This window comes from Sporothrix brasiliensis, assembly GCF_000820605.1.
Source record: "Sporothrix brasiliensis 5110 chromosome Unknown Cont18, whole genome shotgun sequence".
Taxonomy (NCBI): domain Eukaryota; kingdom Fungi; phylum Ascomycota; class Sordariomycetes; order Ophiostomatales; family Ophiostomataceae; genus Sporothrix; species Sporothrix brasiliensis.
In genome coordinates this window covers 78,824-98,015 of record NW_024467137.1, presented here as the reverse complement: position 1 = coordinate 98,015, position 19,192 = coordinate 78,824, and the positions used below count along the sequence as shown (strand labels likewise).

At 43.6% G+C, this 19,192-nt stretch overlaps 4 protein-coding genes across 4 annotated transcripts; 2 read left to right on the top strand and 2 right to left on the bottom strand.

The window, feature by feature from the left end:
- Nucleotides 1–5,999: 5,999 nt before the first annotated feature.
- On the bottom strand, nucleotides 6,000–10,740 carry SPBR_01203 (uncharacterized protein; the record flags this gene model as incomplete). Its single annotated transcript, XM_040759514.1, has 13 exons — nucleotides 6,000–6,301; nucleotides 6,418–6,570; nucleotides 6,631–6,699; nucleotides 6,748–7,381; nucleotides 7,433–7,667; nucleotides 8,115–8,208; nucleotides 8,470–8,590; nucleotides 8,696–8,724; nucleotides 8,773–9,048; nucleotides 9,103–9,618; nucleotides 9,721–10,323; nucleotides 10,372–10,553; nucleotides 10,685–10,740. 13 exons carry the CDS (start codon nucleotides 10,738–10,740, stop codon nucleotides 6,000–6,002), a joined length of 3,270 nt encoding a protein of 1,089 aa, XP_040619000.1.
- A 1,319-nt stretch (nucleotides 10,741–12,059) lies between these two features.
- On the top strand, nucleotides 12,060–12,572 carry SPBR_02084 (uncharacterized protein; the record flags this gene model as incomplete). The annotated part of the gene is made up of 2 exons (XM_040760393.1): nucleotides 12,060–12,203; nucleotides 12,297–12,572. 2 exons carry the CDS (start codon nucleotides 12,060–12,062, stop codon nucleotides 12,570–12,572), a joined length of 420 nt encoding a protein of 139 aa, XP_040618999.1.
- A 705-nt stretch (nucleotides 12,573–13,277) lies between these two features.
- Nucleotides 13,278–13,676, top strand: SPBR_02117 (uncharacterized protein; the record flags this gene model as incomplete). Its single annotated transcript, XM_040760426.1, has 1 exon — nucleotides 13,278–13,676. One exon carries the CDS (start codon nucleotides 13,278–13,280, stop codon nucleotides 13,674–13,676), a length of 399 nt encoding a protein of 132 aa, XP_040618998.1.
- Nucleotides 13,677–17,200: 3,524 nt separating this feature from the next.
- Nucleotides 17,201–19,179, bottom strand: SPBR_01477 (uncharacterized protein; the record flags this gene model as incomplete). Its single annotated transcript, XM_040759787.1, has 4 exons — nucleotides 17,201–17,920; nucleotides 17,998–18,052; nucleotides 18,149–18,517; nucleotides 18,581–19,179. 4 exons carry the CDS (start codon nucleotides 19,177–19,179, stop codon nucleotides 17,201–17,203), a joined length of 1,743 nt encoding a protein of 580 aa, XP_040618997.1.
- Nucleotides 19,180–19,192: the final 13 nt, after the last annotated feature.

Below are 19,192 nucleotides of genomic sequence, written 5' to 3'. Positions count from 1 at the left end.
AAACTCGATATTAAGGATACTTATTATCGAATCCGGATTAAAAAGGGTGATAAGTAAAAGACCGTGTTTCGTACGTAATATAACTACTTTAAGTATATAGTTTTTTCTTTCGGTTTAATTAACGTTCTTACTACTTTTTAATATTATATTTATATAACTTTATAAGGGTTAATTAATATTATATATATAATATATATAAATAACGTTTTAATATTCTTTTAATCCTAAAAGTAATACGTATAATATTTATACGAAGTGTTAAAAAGACTTAAACGAACCTAGTTATATATTAATTTATATAAGTGTAAATTTTTTATAAATAAAATAAAATTCTTAAGATTTATCCTTATACGTTATAAAGTTAAGATAAACCCGGAACGAATAGTTACGATTATAAAGTGGTTAAAACCGAAGTTTTACCGTAATATACAAGTATTTTTAAAATTCTATAACTTTTATAAACGATTTATTCTTACGTATTCGTAAATTATAACCTTACTTAATAACCTTTTAAAGGGTATATAAAATAAAAAGAAGTTAAGAATGGTTACGTTTTCGACTTACGAGTAAAAAGTTTTCGACGAACTTAAAGTATATTTTAAAAAAACGCCGTTATTAAAACACTTTAATCTTAAGTTATAAACCCGATTCGAGACGAACGTATTAAAAAAGGGTGGTTTCGGGGTATTATTTTAATTAAACGAATAAAGTAAATACTACTTAATCGTCTTTTAATTAAGGAAATAAAAAAGATTAAAGTTAAACTATAACACTTTCGATTAAAAAATAATAGTAATTATAAAAAGTTTTAAGTATTAATAATAATACTTAAATAAAAGTCGTTAAAAAGTCGAAGTTTTATCGGACTACGTTAATTTAAAAACGTTTATAAGTTAGTAAAAGTTAAATAACCGATAAATTAAATAGTGTATATTTTTAATATTATTTAATTTTAAGATTAAATATTAGACCGGGAAAAGAAACCCCGTCGACGCGTCGTCGTATCGTCCGGATTATAAGTTTAACGACGAAGATTATAATTATAAAGACCTTTTACTTATATTATAATAAAGGTTAACGGTAATATAATAAATATTAATCTTATAATAAAAGTACTAGTAAGTTTATAATTAAGATTAAAAGGAAAAGGTCGTATTTTTATAATAAAAGTTAAACGAGAAACCTTTATAAGTTTAATAGATTTAAACTCGTCCTTAAAAAAACTAGGTTTAAACGAGGAGTTCGAGAGTCTCGTCGTTAACTTACGACTTTTAACCGAAACCACTTATAACGTAGTATATTTTAAAGACTTTAATATAATTTATAACTATATAAAAAAAGGTTACGTTAATAAATCCTTTTACCCCGTTATAAGACTTATTATTAACTTTATAAACTAACGATTCGTTTTATATAACGAAACGAAACGTTACGTAAGTAGGAAAGTTATAAGACTTTTAATAAAGATTAAACTAGAACGGATTATTAAAGTACCGTTATTATATTTATATCCCGGTAAAAAGTTTAGTACGTTAAGAGATACTTAACCGATATTATAGTAAACCTTTAATAAGTTACTTTAAAAGGGTTAAAATAAAAGAAATAATAAAAAGAAAATTCTATTAATTAAATATAATTAAAAATATATATAAATTTATCGATTCGTATCCGATTTACTAACGAATCGTTACGAAAAAATATAAACTATATAAAAAGTTATAACCTTTACTAATCTTATAAGGACCTTAATAAGAGATTTTTATAAATTTTATTATAAGATTACTTATCGTTTACTATTAAAAAGAATTAGTAAATAGTATTTTAATAATAGTCGACCGATATACGAAGATGTGTCGTTTCTTTTTAATTTTAACTACTATTACGTTTAAAAGACTAATACGAATAGTATATATTAAGATTAAAAACCGGTACAAGATATTTAAAGGAATTATCTTTAATAAAAAAAGTGTATTTATAAGTTAATTTTAATTAAAAATATGTATAACGTTATTAATTCGTCGAAGACTTTTAATAATATACCACCTTTAAACCGATAAATAAACTAAGTATATAAACTAAACCTTAAAATATTATTTAAGGGTATTTTTTAACGACGAGTAGTCGAATTAACCGTTACTTTTATAAAACGTAAAGTTTACGGTTAATAATATTATTAACGTAACTATTAAGGTTATACTTTTTAATACATTATACGGATATAATCTAAATATATATATTAACGTCGAGGTCGACGTTTACGAAAAGGGGGTACTAGTTGTCGTAAATAAGATCGAGAAAATTTATACCTTTAAAAAAAAGGTAGAGAATTATTAAAGAAAAACTTAAAAAACGTATAAAAAATACTATAATAAAAAGTATTAATTAAAAGTTTTTAAAGTAAAAAATTTCGTCGTATTATCGACGTAAAATTTTAAACTATAAGTAGTTAAAAAGAAAATAACACCGAAATTTATTAAACCCTTTAAGATTATTAAAGAAATTAGTTTATAAGTATATAAACTAACGTTATTATAAGTATATAACCGTATTTATAATATATTCTCGGTTTTTTTATTAAAACCTTAAAAGTCCCGAAAAAGGGAGTCGGTAAAAAAAGATACCGTTACCCGTACTCGAAAAGGACTAAAAGGAATAAAAAGTAAAAGTAGTTAAAAATAAGGTAAAGTGTAATAAAAAGGTTTATTATTTAATAAAATAAGTAGGATAGTTTATAAAATATAATTAGTAAGTGTTTAAAAAGGATATAAAATATATTAAAAAGGTTATTTAAGATTACGAGAAAAAGTATAAAAAAATTACTCCGTAAAAAAAAAGTAGATTTATAAAATTATTATTTAAATTCGATTAACGACTTTACGGTAAAACGTAAGTACGGTATATATTAAAAACACTTACTTAATAAAAAAAGATTTAAATAGTAACTTTATAACGATATATAAACGTTATACGTTAAAGACGTTTATTTAATTAAAAAATATAAAGAGTAACTCGGTATATAAACGACTTAACTACGTACTTATAACGTTTAACTTAAAAAAAACTATTATTAACACTTAATACGACTTAATAAGGATAAGTAAACGATATACGACGAAAGTACTTTAAAAAAGAGAGGGGTTAAAACGACGTTTACGACGTTTTACGTAAACGAAAAAAAGGTTCTTTTCGGTCGTATTCCGGTCGATTAAGTTAAAAAAGATACGACGATCCTTTAACCACTTTTAATATAAAGGATCTTTAAACTCGAGTCGTAAGTAGAACTATTCGGGGTTCGACCTATTATTATTAGTAACGAAAAGGATACGGTTATAAGTAACTTGTAACTTTATTACGATTCTTTTATAAATAGTCCGACTTATTATTTTATTAAAGTTAATAATTAACCGGTAGGTTTTTTTATAGTCTTATATAAGTATTATTAACCGGTATATAAATTCGTTTACGATATATAATAAGATTAAAGACGTTTCCTCGTCCGGTTTTAATAAAAAGTCGATTATTTTAATAATAACGTAAAAAACGACGTAAACGTTTTTTATAAGTAACGTAAAAACCTTCTCGTAAAAATAATAACGAGTCTCGTATCGTTAATATCTCGTCGTTACTCCGTATACGTAATATAAAGTTTAACGAGGGTTAACGTTTTAAAGGTTATTAACTACGTTAAAAAGACAAGTAATATACGTATAAACTTAAAGGTCGGTAATAAACTCCGGTTTAAAGTCGTCGTTATTTTAAATCTTTAACGACTCGTCGTCGGATTTATTATTTATTATATTATTATTTATATTTAAGTATATATCGTTAAAAGTATCGTAGTCCGGTGTCTCGTAAGTAAAACGTTAAAAAGTCGTAAACGAGGTTTATATTATAAAGAAAACGGGAGTAATATCGTTAATAATATACGGTCGAGTCGTAAAAGTAATAAGAGTTATAACGGGTCGAGGGTAATTAGTACCCGAAAGGTTTATAATTACGTTACGAAACGTAAAGTTATTAAATAATTAAAAGTAGTTCGAGTTCGAAAGGTTTATAACTTAAAGACGAAGTGTAAAAAAAGTAACCTTAAAAGACGGAATAAACGGAATTATAAACGAGTTAAGTAATAAGTCCGAAAAGAGTAAACGTAGTTAAAATTTTTTTACGGGTAGTAAAATTATTTATTAAATAAACCGTAATATATTAAGTCGAAGTTAAAAAGGTTTAACGATTATTAAACGACTTATAAACGAATTAGTATCGATACGTTAAACGATAATATAAACGTAAACGTGTTTTTTAACCTTCGATACCGTAAGTTAATTAATATAAAAAATAATAAACGAGTAACGAAATAAACCCGTAATACGTTAAATAAACGTATAGTTTAATACGGTTAATAAACGTTAAATAATTAAGTTTAAATTATTTACGTTATTACGTAAAAATAAAGAAATAAAAAACGAAGACTATAAAAATCTTATTATAATATCGTTTAAAGACTTATTTCCGTTACGTTTATAACGTTAAAGAGTTTTAAAAGGTATATTAAAAAATATTAATTAAAAACGACTTTTAAACGAATAAACTACGATATATTAATAAATAAAAAAGAGTTATTAAAAAAACTCGATTAACGATTTATAAACGATAAATAATCGATAATCTTATAAAGTGTTAAAGAAAAAGGGGAAAGAAAATAAGTTACGATTTTTTTATAAGTAAAAAATAATTTATTTAAAAAACGTTCGTTAAGTTAAAAACGAATAAAGAGTAAAAAAAGTAAGAACGAGTTATAATAAAGGTTTAACCGAGTAATTAACTTTATACTCGTATACGAAAAAAAAGTAATAAAAATAAATAACGTTTATAAAAAGAGTAATATTTACGAATAAACGTTTCGAGTAAGAATAACTTACGAATACTTACCGTTATTTATTTATTATATAATTATTAATATACTTTATAAAAACAACGACGTTAAATAGTATTTAATTAAAAACGAGAATATTTATTTAAATATTAACGTTTAATAATAAATAGTTTAAATACGTTTAACACTTTTAAGTCTCGTATTATATCGGTAATCGACGGACTAAACTATTATATAATATAAAAGATTATAAAGTAATTCGTATACGAATTAACGGACTATCGTATATAATTAAAGGATTAATTATAACTTTTAATACTCTTTACTCGAGTAAAAGTAAAAAAATTAAAAAAAGTCGTAAAAAAAACTAAAGTTTAATTTATTAAAAAGAAAGGATAATTATTATAATCGATTCGTAGTCGAAAACTACGAATTAAATAACTAGATTTATATAATAAAACGTAGTATAACTAGTCTTTAATTATACGTTAACGTCACGTTAATAAAAAACCTCTCTCCTTAAATAAAAGGACTCCCTTCTTCCTAAAAGGAAGAAGGGGTAAGAATTAGTCTCTGTTACAATACACACCTACCTTCGCCCTCGAAACCAATACTTTTTATTAACTAATTTATTGTGAAGACCTATCCTACAATCACTTATAACAATTGGTTTAACAAACGGAGGTTATAGTCGTACACCGAGGAGGTGCCTTAGGCACTATAGTTAGTTAAATAGGTTTAACGTCCGTCCGTATACCTTAATAGGGTAGTAGAATCACCTACACTATAACGGTAAAATAAACCAACTAACCAACCAACTAAAGTTAACTTAACATTTTATCCTTATTTTAGTGGATTTTATAACCACTCTATACAGACAGAGGCTTGCTTACTTTAGTTTGTTTTCAAAGCGTCAACCTAGAAAACATAAATCTCAGGTAAGTAGGGTTTTATTGAACTCGAAATTCATTTATTAAATATGCGTAAACGGAAACGGTCTTAAAAGTCGAACTACGAACTACCAAAACCAACGTCCACAAAATTACAACGAAAATAAAGCCTAGTCCAATTCTTACAACAACAATTTAAGCCAATTGTAGGACCTTCTACGAACAAGGAATAAGGTCTATTTTTTGCCCTTCTTGCGGCTGGAGACAACTTTAAAGCCAGCAGGCATGCTCTCCTCCTTCGAGGCACCAGTGTTTCCGCCCTTCTTAGCAACCTCACTCCAGCCTCCGCCGATCTTAGCTTCGTCGGTAGACGCGGGGGCCTGCTTCTCAACGACGCCTCTTTCCGCGAGTTTCTTGCGACGAATAAATTCTTCGGCAAAATGACGACCGTCCATGGTCTTAGAGTTTCCATACACAGCCTCAGAGATAATTGACTGATCCAGGGGAAGCTGTAGAAGCGTGTCGACAAACATGTTGACTGAAGCAAAGGTAAATATATATTAGCATTTTCACGTCCACATGTAGACAAGTGATAATAAGGCGGTGAGAGAAGCAAAAGAATAATGACAAAGAAGGGGGAGACACATCACTTACCATCAATGTCGTCAGCAAGTCCACGGCTCACCTCGCGGTGGAGCCACTTGTTGAACTCGTCCATCGCAACGCCACCCTCGGCCTTCCCGGGGGCACCAGGAAGTTGTTTCGAAGACGAGCGTGCACTAGCCGGAACGACAGGTGGTTTGGCGGCTGCCATGGCAGCGCTCACACTTCGAACAGAAGGTGTAGCTGTGGGTGTCTTGACCTTACCGCCCGCACCAACAGTAGCCCAACCCGTAGCGGCGGCAACAGGAGAAGCACTTGTAGCAATGGGACTTGCTACCGCAGGCGGCTGGCCACGGCTGGCAAGATCTGCGTAACGCTTACCAACGAACGGCGATGAGGCAAGAGGAGGTTGGGAAGACAGCTCTCTAGTCTTCTGCTTCCGGGCTTCCTCCTCACGCTGAATATCCGCCAGTGTCTTCTTCTTATCGACAGCGCTATAGGCAACGCCACCGGTACCAGCGCTTGCGACGCTGGGCTTCGCATTAGACGCCTTAGCCCACGGGCTGGTAGGGGCGGCAACAGAGACAGCCGGTGTACCGTTGCCCCACGTGGAGGACGTCGGCAGACCAGGCGTCAGAGCTGCAACAGCCTTTTCGCGCTCTCGTTGGATTGCGGCCTCTTGTACAGCGGCAACCTTTCGTGCCGTAGCGGCTATCTCCTCCGCCTTAGCAGCCTTCTTAGCTTCCGCCTCCTGGATCTCCTTCAGGCTAGGCCCTCTATGGTTTTCTGAGCCCGGGTCGCGTGCCCAAGGCGCCAGTGGGGGTTGTTGAGTAGTACCATGTGCACCACCTTCAGGGGTCTCCGAGCGAGACTGGCTGGTCGCATATTGGTCGGGGAGCGTGGAACGCGTTCGCTGGGCCGTGGGAGCAGCCAGGGGTGTGCTGGACAGGGCACCTGGAGGAGGCGGGAAGGGCATAGGAAGGTCAGGCTTGAGGGCTCCGGCCACTTCGCCAGCCTGTGTTCCTCGAAGCTGAGCCGCCATTGCTTCCGCCTGGGTCTTTTTAACTTGTTGTGTCAAAGATAGAGACACGAGAGATTCAGACGCCTCGCCAACAACCGCAAACGTGCCACTATCACCCTGTAGCCGACGCTCCGCGGCAACTTCGTCGACAACGTCAGCAGCAGTAGCCTGTTGCTTGCCGTGTGTAGATGTCGTAGTTAAGGATGATTCGGCTGCAAGGTTCCCAGCCTCCGTAGCATCAAACTGCTCGCGATATTGCTTGAATTCTTTCAGCCGTTCACTAAATCCTTGCGGGTCTTTTTGCAGCTGGTCAATACTTGGTAGGTGGCCTAGGGTTCCATGATCAGGAGCAAGTCCGGAAGATTGCTGAGGAGGGAAATTTCCAGCGGTATTGAGGGATGGGAGAATGCCCGAAAGCACCTGGCGATCTTGGAGATTGTACTCGTCGCGGAGAAACTCTGTGCTAGCGGTGGCAAGGGATTGCGTAGTCGTAGGCAACCCCGAGTTATCAAAAAAACCTGGCGTGGCACCAATATGTCCACTAATCGGTGGAGGAACAGCGGCAAGCGGAGATGTCATGCTGCCAAAGCTAGGTTGGCTTTGGAGGCTATGGGCACTCGAATGGTGGTGTAGTGCACCTCCCGGAGCACCAACGGCGCCTGTGCGAGCAGCTGAAAAAGAAGGGTGGTGCGCAGATAGCATTTCACGTTGACGAGCAAGCACATACTGCTCTTCCTGCTTGCGGCGCTCAAGGTTATTTTGCTCTTCTGCAGTCAAAGTTCGGCCGTAACTGGGAAACGCTCCAACGAGAGGGGGGATGACTGTGCCACGGTCACCGTGAGCAAATGTACCACTCAAAGAAGGTTGGCCATGGGCAACACCGATTTGAGGAACAAGGAACGGCTCTCGAGAGTTTCCTATGCGCCGAATAAGCTGTCCCAGAGGTTCAAATTCGGTGTCCTCCACCTTTCTAACCCTCAAGTCAGGTGTGAAAAAGTTCGCTTTGTACCAGTCGTTCATCTCCAGGCCTGTGAATGGTCCTTGGGTCTGGCCTTGGGGGTCAAGATAAACCCAGCGCATACGATCAGGCATTACCATAGTGCGAGGTGCGTTCAGCGGGGTGTCGGCATTGGGGCGGGTGGCAGACTCAAAATGTTGCGGCAGCGGTGACGAGTCAGAGGCCAAAATGGCCGATTGTGACGCCTGTTCAGTAGTGAAAATACCGGCAGGACCAACTCTTGTAGGATCCATTGAATCATCAAACAATCCACGACCAGGTCGGATACCAGCTACGTCAGCATCCCTTACCTGGGAACCGATGGCCTCGCGGCCGATAGCTCCAAGAGGATTAATCTGACGCAAGTCCGGTATGGAGTCTCCCAAACCGTTGCCTTCCTGGTCTTGGCTGGCTGACATCTGCGCCTGCATGCTCGCTGGGAATAAGGCACCGAGCTTGCTAGTACTGGTACGGAGAGAACCAGTGCCGCTAGCGCCAGGAGCGCCGAAAACACCACCGCCAGGAACAACGCCGCCGAAACCGGGCGACTGAAGTTCACCAGTGCCCGGGCTGAACAACGAGCTTCCAAAAGCGGTTGAGAATACGGCGCGGTCGCGATCTGGGGTGCTCGAGGTAAGAGGGTTGCCCCAGCCAGCAATGTTGCCTAATCCAGAAAACCCCTTGGCTCCAACACTCGACGTCTGGCTTCTGTCACTACCATCTAAATTCGCGCTTGGATATCCGCCACGCCCGGACCCAAAGATGGCGGCATGGTCGACGCCAGCACCAGCACCGACCGCTCCAGTCATGGGAGCACTGTCGCCGCTACCAGGGCCGCCACTATTACGGTCCGTCGGAGGGCTGCGGAAAGGATTCGTCTCCGGACTGCCAGCAACATCCTCGTCGAGCGAAGAGCCGATGGTCAGATCAGACATGCCCAAGTCACCCCGGGCGTTCTTAACGGGGGTGTCAACAGACTCGGGATTCTGCGAAGCAGAATTGGACTGCCCGCCGTCCTCGCCAGAAGGATCAGTATCTGTCCGCGGCCGAGCGCGCCAAGAATCCTTTGGGTCCGCCCCGGAGGCAGTAGCAGTACCGACAGAGGTAGTAACAATGGCACTAGTACCAGAGCCAGCCGTCCTTGTGCCCGGTGTAGTCGTATCAGCACCATCTTGCTTGGGAATCAAGTGCGCTAGGCGGCTCTCACCGCGCGCATTGCCAAAGCGTTTGTCCCCTGTGGCAGCAGGCAAAGCAAAGCTGCCAAAAGTCCCGGCGGCGGGTGCGGGTGCAGACCCGGAAGAGCCCCAGAGAGCTGAGGCGCCTGAACCCAACACACTCCCAGCCATGTTGCTACGATTCAGAGTTCCGGTGTTCAACACCCGAGCAGCAACCGGTCCTGGGACCTCCTCTGGCACTTCAGTCTGCTGTACCAGTTGCTGTGGTTCTTTAGCATCGGCAGTTTTTCGACCAAACCAAGATGACTCCTCTCGAGGCGTGCGATTGGCAAGGGGAGAAGTCAAGCCACCGGTGGGAAGAGAGTTAGTGTCGGATGCCTCCCGGCGGCGCGTCGTCGGGCGGGGTGACGAAATCGAGGTTGTTGTGTTGCTAGTGTTGTTGTTGCTGCTATTGTTGCTAAAACCGGTGCCGTGGGAGATGGACGTCTTACGGCCGTTCGGGGCACTCACAGTATTACCGCCTCCGCCGCCAATCTGACTGCTGTCTTTTGGCTGCTGTGGTTTCAGAGTCGAGTTGACGTCGACAAACGCCTCCTTCTCGTCCTCAGTCATTTCCTGCAAGGCCATGGGCGTGACACCACCAGTAGCATCCCAACAGACAGTAGGGTCTTGCGGGACAGTGCCATCTGAGCTCTTTCCCCAGCTCCTCGCCACCCCGTTAATCTGCGTGGTGTTCCAACCCTCAACCAGCAGGTTATTGACATCTACTAAACCAGGCTGTGTCCCTTTAAAAATATCCACAATTTGGCCACGCGAATAGCGCATAGATCCGTCATAAGGCGGCAGGCTCTGCTGAGCAGCTTGAGATTCGGTCACGGATGGTAGTGCAGGCGCAGAGGTATCGGACGCAGCTTGAGATTGCTGGTTAACAACGGCGGCAGAGGGACGGCGGAAAGTCAGGGTGCCATTGGCAGAGCGCCCATCTCGACGAGGCCTGAACTAAGTTAGCATCTCAGGGAAGTAGATTGGAAACAGCGGCAAAGCTTGAAGGAAAATCCAGCAGCGTTTGGAAATGTCAAAAGGAAATTAGGATGGGCGCACCAGTCGCCTTCACCAGGCCGGGACCCTCTCGACTGGCCAGCCGCCGCCGACGCGAAGCTCGCAGGCGTATTGGAAGACATTTTGAGTTTGCACGTGGAGAACTGTTGGCGACGCTCAAATCGTTTAGGATCAGGATTCGAAGCTGAAGTAGCAAACGTGCTCTATGCAAGCTCTGCAGGAAGCCCAAAAAAAAAAAAAAAAAAAAAAAAAAAAAAAAAAAAAAAAGGTAAGGGAGGAAATGCGCAAGGCGTGTTGAGATTTGTTGGGTGCGAAGTATGTTGTGCGTCCGGTGCTTTTGCTTCAGATAACGACGGTGACTTGTATGCTCGAAAAATGCAGTCAAGTACGAGTCCGACACGCGATCACTTGAAGTACAAATGCGAAGATGTGGTGAAGTTTGGTAAGGGAGAATGGGTGGCGACAGCGACTAAAAAAGAGATTCCGTGTCGTTGTTGCTGCAAAGCTGACTACAATAAATCAAGATAGTCTTCGAGGTTAGCGGCGATAGCAAAGCCTGTTGTTGGAGATGGTGAAGATGTTGATGGCTATGGGTTGAAACAGGTAAGAAAATGAGACGTTTGGAGGTTGTAGAGAACGAGGGAGCTTCGGCGTCCGCTGCTTCGATTTTTTTCCGTCGAGCGTCCACCACACAGAGTCTATTAGCGTGCAGCTTTCTCCATCCACAAAATTGCGTCTTCCATAGCTACGTAGTACTGGTTCCTGGCACGTGAGGAAGGTCGCATGTTAAATCACGTGTTTACATGCACGTGAGCCAGCAGCGCCAGGTCAACCAACGCCCATTACGCACGATACACAGGTGTTGTTGACCTGCCAAAACTTACCCAAAAAAGCAGGAACGATGAGTGCGTGGGTTTTTGACCGATAGCAGTAAAAAGCCTCCAAGTTTTCGGTTGAGCAAAGGCCCCTTTATCAGAGAGTGCGTGAAGAAAATGCGAATGCGGTGTACATCGTATGCCAATGAGCCTTGAGCTTCACCACATGCTACCGTCAAGTGAGGCGCCCGCTGTGCACTTTGACAACACGCAGACACCTACACCATTAAACTCACGCGTAATACTTTACCCTTCTTTCGTTGGTTGCTCACCTACGGTTTCATCCCGAGATTAATACTTCGTTTGGCGTTGTCTGTCACCAAACAGGCCCTTCTTTCGAACAATTCTTTTCAGGTTTGACACCTACCATTTCGGACTCACATCTTCCTTCTTCTCTTTAAATTAGCCCCCAATAGGCTGCTGAGAACTTGCAGTAGTTCCTCCGTTTTTTATCACCCCTTCATTCTCGCAACGCGGAGCTCAGAGCCTCCCTCTGTTGTTTTCTTTCCTTACATCGCCAGACAGAGACACAGCCTGCGAAAAGCTTATCTTCTGGAAAAACTGCAATGCCCCTGGCCAAGTTAGAGAAGGGCGAGAAGCCCAGTGGTAGTGTTGTTGACAACACAGGCGATTCCAAGCCAACGCTGTCTCTGCGCGACCAGGAAATTCTGATGGCCGCGTGGTTGTCCATCAAAGGAGCTGAGCCGCAAGTAAGGAGAATTTCGCAGTCCAACTTATTTATCTCCTATCCTTATATCGCGTATAAAGGATAAAATACTAAAATCTTATTGTCATCATACCAGGTGGACTACGAAAAGCTGGCCAAGATTCTCGGGCTCAAGAACGCTCACTGCGCAAACACCATCTTTTACAACGTCAAAAAAAAGGTCAAGGCGTATCACAACTGCACAGCTGACGCCAGTGATGTACAGTCTGCCCTGGCCTCGCCAAAGACACCGACTCCCCAGAAAAGGGGCGCGGCCAAAGGTTCCCAGACGCCCAGGTCAGGGAGAGCAGCGAAGCGTCCAAAAATTGAGACAAAAGCACCTCTCCAAGACGAGCAAGATGGTAGTGTCTAATGTCCATATGCTCACTAGGTAGTGTGAAAGCATGTGGATCGCTTCCTAGCTAGGGGCATAGCAGCGCATCAAATGTATGAGATTGTCGACTCTACACGGCGTCGAGGACGGATAACGGAGGTAGATAACAAAACAAAAATAGCAGTCAAATGGGACTCCCTCTCTGTAAATCAAGTATATGTTTGCGAGACACAATCTGGCATGCTGTATTATACATGGCGATGGGGGACAAAGTAACTGGAAAGTGAAAAGAGAATGAGGTAAGGCCGATATGGCGTGAAATATATTCACGTGGATCTGATCTGAGGACGTCATGCGTGCAGTTCCCTTACTCACAGTCAACTCCTCACATCTCCCAGTTTCGTTGCATCATTCCTCTCCTTCGTCTCTTTACTTTCATTTACCGGTTTCGATGCACGACATCTCCCTTCTCCTCCAACTAAACACTTTCCACGAAACACGCAATCTGCTCGTCTGCTCTTTATCAATTTCTATCAGTACCATTTTGATACTCTATCAAAAATGGAATCATTGAATGAAAAAGCCATCAAGTCGCTGTCCGAGGCTGGACTTTCGGACAAAGAGCTGAAAATCATTGCTGCCGCTTGGCTCTCTTGCCCCTCAGGTGATAATGCAAGTTGCCCTGTCATGTCCACCTACCATCTTTTATTTTGTCCTCTCTTCTAACGCTCTTTTCAGCTGGACATGGAGAAATTTACCGTTTTGGCCGGCTACTCCACTGTGCTCAACGCTCGCAAGCGTTTCGGTGAGGTCAAGAAGCGCGTCCGCTCTATCGTCTTTAGCCCAGACCCAAGCAAGGACGACGCTCACAAAAGCGAGTGCGCCGTCGGCGAGTCTGGTGACAATTCGACCAGAATGCCTATGAAGGGGCACGAAAAAACTGCCAAGTCTGGTACAAAGCGTAAGGGGGCCGGGATCACTGGAACAGGTGGACCGGCTGCAAAGAAGGGCAAGGTTGGCGCAAAGAAACACTCGGGGGGGACTGGGGCCCTTGGAATTGCACAACATCCGGTTCTGGCGAATGACGAGGGTGTTATGGGCCGGAGCTTGAAGCAAGAAGCCAGTAACGATGAGAAGGTTTGAGAAGGGATCACAGTCCTAAAGTGCCCGACGCTGGCGCAAGTGCAGAAAACAATAACATATTTAAAGGCCGGAGTTTACTTCAATTTCTGTATGGACTTTATCCTGTTCCCTGGATGGAAGACTTTAATTTTCTGTTTTATTTTAAAATATTTTACTTTGTCTACAGAGTAAAATTCCATCGCATTATCAATACATCAAGTTTCAAAATCCTACCAGTGGCCTCTCGCTAATCGATCAAGATGCAGCTCGTATGGTCTCGAGAGTTCACATTTTTTCCCGCTTCAGTTGCACTTCACTGGCCAACACATATTACACAGCGCACATGACTTGATCTTTGTCAAAACAATAACAGGGTGAGTGTACTTTTCCAAAACATTTATTTTGCACCGACTCTTAACACGCACCTACACACAGGCGGAAGTGGAACACGATTTCGCTCCCATGCCTTGCGATTTGTTGCTGCATCACTGTCAATTCACACTGACAGACAGATCAGTGCCGATAAACAAATATGCATCCAACTACCTGATCCATAGCCAGCTTTCACTTCGCCATCTTCTCCGCAACCTCACCGCGCTGCAATAAACCCTCCTCAGTACTTCAAGTTCTCCAACCCAACTTTATTCACAACTGCGCGACCTCACAACACGCCGTACAGGCAAAACAATCATTTGACCTTTTAAATGGCTACCAAAACGTCCCTCGCCCCGATCGCAAAGGCGGGCCTCAGCGAACGGGAGCTCCTAATGGTAGCTGCTGCATTTTCCAGTCTAAAGAATGGTGATATTGCGGTAAGACCGGTCTGAGTCCATGTTGGCATCATTCATTACCTGCGATCCGGCTTTAGTATCTCGATGGTTGGCCCACTACGTTGACTGCTGTGCTAATACGGGGTGGCGCTATAGATCGGCTGGGACAAATTCACACTTCTGGCAGGTTATGGCAGCACTAATTCGGCCCGAGTCTGTTTCCGTCCCTTGCAAAAGAGACTCAAGGCATTCGTGGGCAGCAGTGAGCTCGGCGAAGCTCTTACCAGCTCAAAGGCATCAACAGCTACAGTCGATGAAAAAACGCCTGCCACGCCTGGTGTTCCGACCAGAGGCCGGCCGAAGAAAAGAAAGCTGGAGGATCAGGAGGGCAATGTGTGCAAACTACCCAGTCTCGCTGTGAAGCAAGAGGCTTTGGACGACCAGGGCAAAGAAGAGCTTCCACAGGGGACAGCAGCGACGACTTCTCCGAGGACACCAGGGCAACAGTGCCAGAGAATTAAGTTGGAGGAAATGCTACACGATCGGGCGGCAGAGCTGGGTGGACAGGTAGCCGCCCCAGAGCAGCCACTTTGGTAGGCCAGGTAACCTCGCAAGTATGGACGTGCTCCCTGCTGTCGGAGGACTCCGGGCCGCTGAAGGCTCTCGGGATTACCAAAAGTTCTACTGTTCATGTGACCAGGAGGAAGACCTTGACTTCGGCGAGTACGTCCACAAGAGTGATCAAGGTGAACGATGTGTGAGTCTTATGGCAGTTAACAATACTTTCAGGGTTTAACCGTTACAATCAGCACCGAATCGTGAGGTATTATTACATTCCCATCGATGGTAACCCAAAGCCAGGTAGATCGGTAAGCCCTAGGCACAGCCCAGGGATCAGGACGGTGGCCTTTTAGAAAGGCGGCGGTTGGTGATACGGCATCTCTTTTTTCTGCTTTTATTTCGTGGTCCAACGACGACAACGCATGTCGGAACGCGTTCGAGGGGTGGCGAGTGTATTTTGTTTCCTTCCTTGCACATAGTTTATTCGTAGGGGTTAATAACATCCACTTTTCAATCAAGCGTGTCGAAATGGGGGGGGGGGGGGGTAATACGTTTTACGCCTGCTGTTTTTACGGGTACATTTGTGACCTTCGTTTGGCCGTATAGGTGGAAACAATGAGCCTTCTTGGTCCGCGCAAGTCTACAGCGTGGAGTGAATTGTACGCAAGACGGTGTATAGCGAGTGGGAATACGTGGTTCCTTTGATCGCCGTGTCATTGAGTGTTGAATTTGGATTCTTTTGCAGAGTTTGTTAGATCATGATATCCAATGCGCCTGGGGGGGACAAGTGCCTGTGCAGCAAAATCTATTGGATATCGAACCCGACGAAAGGAGTTCGAAAGGAATCCCCCCCCCCCCCCCCTTAAAAAAAAACAATCATAAAAAGAGAAAAGAGAATACACAGTATGTGTAGCTTCTTTTTGGCGCGCGGTAAATTGCATGGAAGGTGAAACGGTTGTAGGAATAATACACTAGTATATACATTTTTCGAAAATACAAATACATTAACAAGCATGGAGATTAGGAAATATAACGGAGGTGTGCTCCCTTTCCCTGCCAAAGACACTCATTCTGCGGCGCACTCTTCATATCTCACATCCCACATCAGCGTACACGGTCGTAACCACGAAGGTACCGGCGCACTGCTGCATTTCGCCGAGCCACCACAAGACAAATTACGTTCTGACGCGTAACACATATCTGGCAGCGCCCACTTCGTCAAGCATCACAGCACTATGTAAGGGAACCCGGCCACTCTCAATTACCCCAACAGGCAGCGCCATTGATGTTCCCATGTTCCCAGCACAAAGTATACCCAAAGATCACCAGACGCACGGTGAACAAAGCATGCCAAGAGAAAAGAGGGCTTAAAATATCCGCTACAGGAAAAACCCCAAAAAGAAACCGTGGGCGACTCGAGTACCACTCTTCATACGCCGTGATCCGGTGGTCTTACCAAGGCACCCGTCGTCCGATGGCCTCGTCGACGTGTATCAACGCTTTGGTGGCCTTTGTCCCGGACAGGTTTTGGCCACTTACTACGACTCCACGGTTGGTAGCTGGAAGTTCCTGCCGTATGACGGCTTCCAACAGGACACGGCCGGCCAACCGATTGCGGTGGCCGTGAACGTCCTGTCGGTCAACTCACTGGCCGCTTTGGATCCGAGTACGGATTGTATACCACTGCCTCAACACGCTGGGATGCAGACAGTTAATGCGCCCTTGTTAGATACCCATACAACCGCCGCCTGTACCGCGTAACTACGCCGATGGAAATCTCGGGGCCCATTGGTCCATTGTTTGGGCGGCCTGGCCAAGGCGGGCCAGTACAAGATGACCGACACGATACAGTCGCTCATTTATGACGGCCTCCTGGCAGAGGTCGAATTTGACTGCTCTTGGTTGGAAGCGAACGACAACGAGAAGGGGATCGCGTATGAACAATTATTTTTGCGCACCAACTAGTGTGGGTTTTAGGAATCTGTAGGCAAGGGTAATTTGTCGCCTGCGCCTACAGAAAACGATAAGACATTTGATTAGGTTATTCGCCGCAGTTGTTTTTTAGTGGCCGCATCAAAAAGTGATCAAAGCAGGTATGGGAAGCCTGCGCTACTATGCAAAAGTGATCAACATACTCAGCGTTTTACTTCGCGAAAAAAAAAGTAATGACAGTGACCACAGTATTGTCTCTGAAACCGAATCGACTCTGTACCTCTACGCCGAGGGAGGTCGTATTCCAAGCTCGCTTCCCTCTTCCACCTCGGTCATCTTCAGGGCCTCTTCCACATCGTCCACGTAGTGTGTCTCTCCGCCAATAAGATCTACAATGCCAGAAAGCTCCATTTGCTGCCAGACGTCGTGTGCTTTATCAGGTCCCCGGCTGAAAAACACCCGCACGCCCCGGTCGCGGTAGGCACGGACTATTTCTTCTAGGACCTGCGTGCCAGAGCCGTCCATGCTCGTAACACCGTGGATGTCAAAAATCACATTGCGGTTGTGTTCTTCTCTCCGAAGCCGAGGAAGAGCTGGATGTGCCCTGCTCGTGCCGTAGAGTTCCAGCCTCCGTAAACGTGTTTTCAGCTCCCCGGTATTGGCAAACGTGAGGGGCTCAGGGATTTTAACAATGAGACACCCCTCAATAAACTCCAGTCGCTCCGGGTGATCTTCGGCGTTTTCAAAGCGCTGAGTTCCCGGGATGCGCCCAAGGATTTGGATGCGTGGGCGAGTTGCGTGACGGATCACCTGCAAGAGGGACAGACCGATACCAATGGCAATACCCAGGTTGAGTGAGTAGAAGATCGTGGCAAGCACAATAATAAACATGAGTCCTATTTCGGGCCACGCATGAATACGAAGGAAAAACGAGATGTCCGAGGGAGCCTCTTCAATCAAAGACCAGGCGACCACACTGATCATGGAGCAAAGTACTGGTTTCTAAGGCAGAAAGTAAGTCAATTGGTCCAGAGCCACAGAGCTTTCGTAACCAAGAAAGTTAGGAAGTAATGACTCACTGGAAGATAATAGAAGTATGGGAGGAGGAACAGGATAGACACGAGAGAGATCAAGCTGAGAAACACGGAGCTCATTGGCGTCTTGCCTCCGGTTTGCTTGTTGACTTTGCTCCGGCCGTATCCACCGAAAGCAGGTAAAGACATGAAACACCCGCCGACAAAGTTGGCAACGCCCAGAGCAACAAGCTCACGGTTGGGGCTGAGCTGGATGCCAGGGAAGGTTTCCTGTCCCCCGAGACTTTTTGCAGCAACGGAGGACTCAAAGAATCCGAGAAGAGCGATGAGGAAGGATGTGCTCATCGAGTCCCGGATATGGCTCATGTGAGAAGCTTGGAATGGCCATCGGAAAGTAAAAGCGCGGCCCGAAGCGGCTTTGACGGTGCCGAGAATCTCCACGCCTTGCTGGTCCCACTCTAGACGCCAGGCAAGGTACGCAGAGAGAATGACCACAATGAGGCGATCGGGGATATACGCAACACCCAGGTAACGTGGTTGCATGCGGCGTTTGATTTCTCTTATTCTGGTTAGAAACAGACCGCAGATTAAGACCAAAAAAAAGCAATAGTTGAAAAGGGTTCTGTACCTGAAAACCATGATGATGGCAAAGCTCACAAAGGCGATGATAGCCGTAAGCCTATGTACTCGGTCAAGGTTGCTAAAGATAAAGCGAAGCTTGTCAACAGTACTTCCGTGGTCGACACTGGCAGTTTCGGATGCCAGCTTAGAGAGGCCGAGCTCAGGGACCAGCTGATCGACAAAGATGACAAAGCCAATGGCAGAAATGAAGCCGCGTAAGAATGGTCGGGAGAGAACGCTATCGAGGAAGCCAAGGCGCGCAATTCCTGCCAGAAGAACTGTTGCTCCGGCAATACCAGTGATAACGCCGCAAATCCGCGCATGGAGCACATCATCGGCTTCATTACCGCTGCCCGAATCAACACTGGCGCGGATGACAGTGCCTACAAGTAAAGACCCGGCTGCCTCTGGCCCAACGATCATCTGTGGGCAGCTGCCGAGCAGTGCGTATATCATGGGGTTGAAGACAAACGCATACAGGCCGCTGATGGCCGGTACATGGGAGAGGTTGCTGGCGAGGGACAGTGCCATGGGTAGATAGATGCCGGCAATGGTCAGCGCGGCGACAAAATCGCCCTTGAGGTAACCTAGCTTGTATTGGCTCATCCAAGCGACAGAG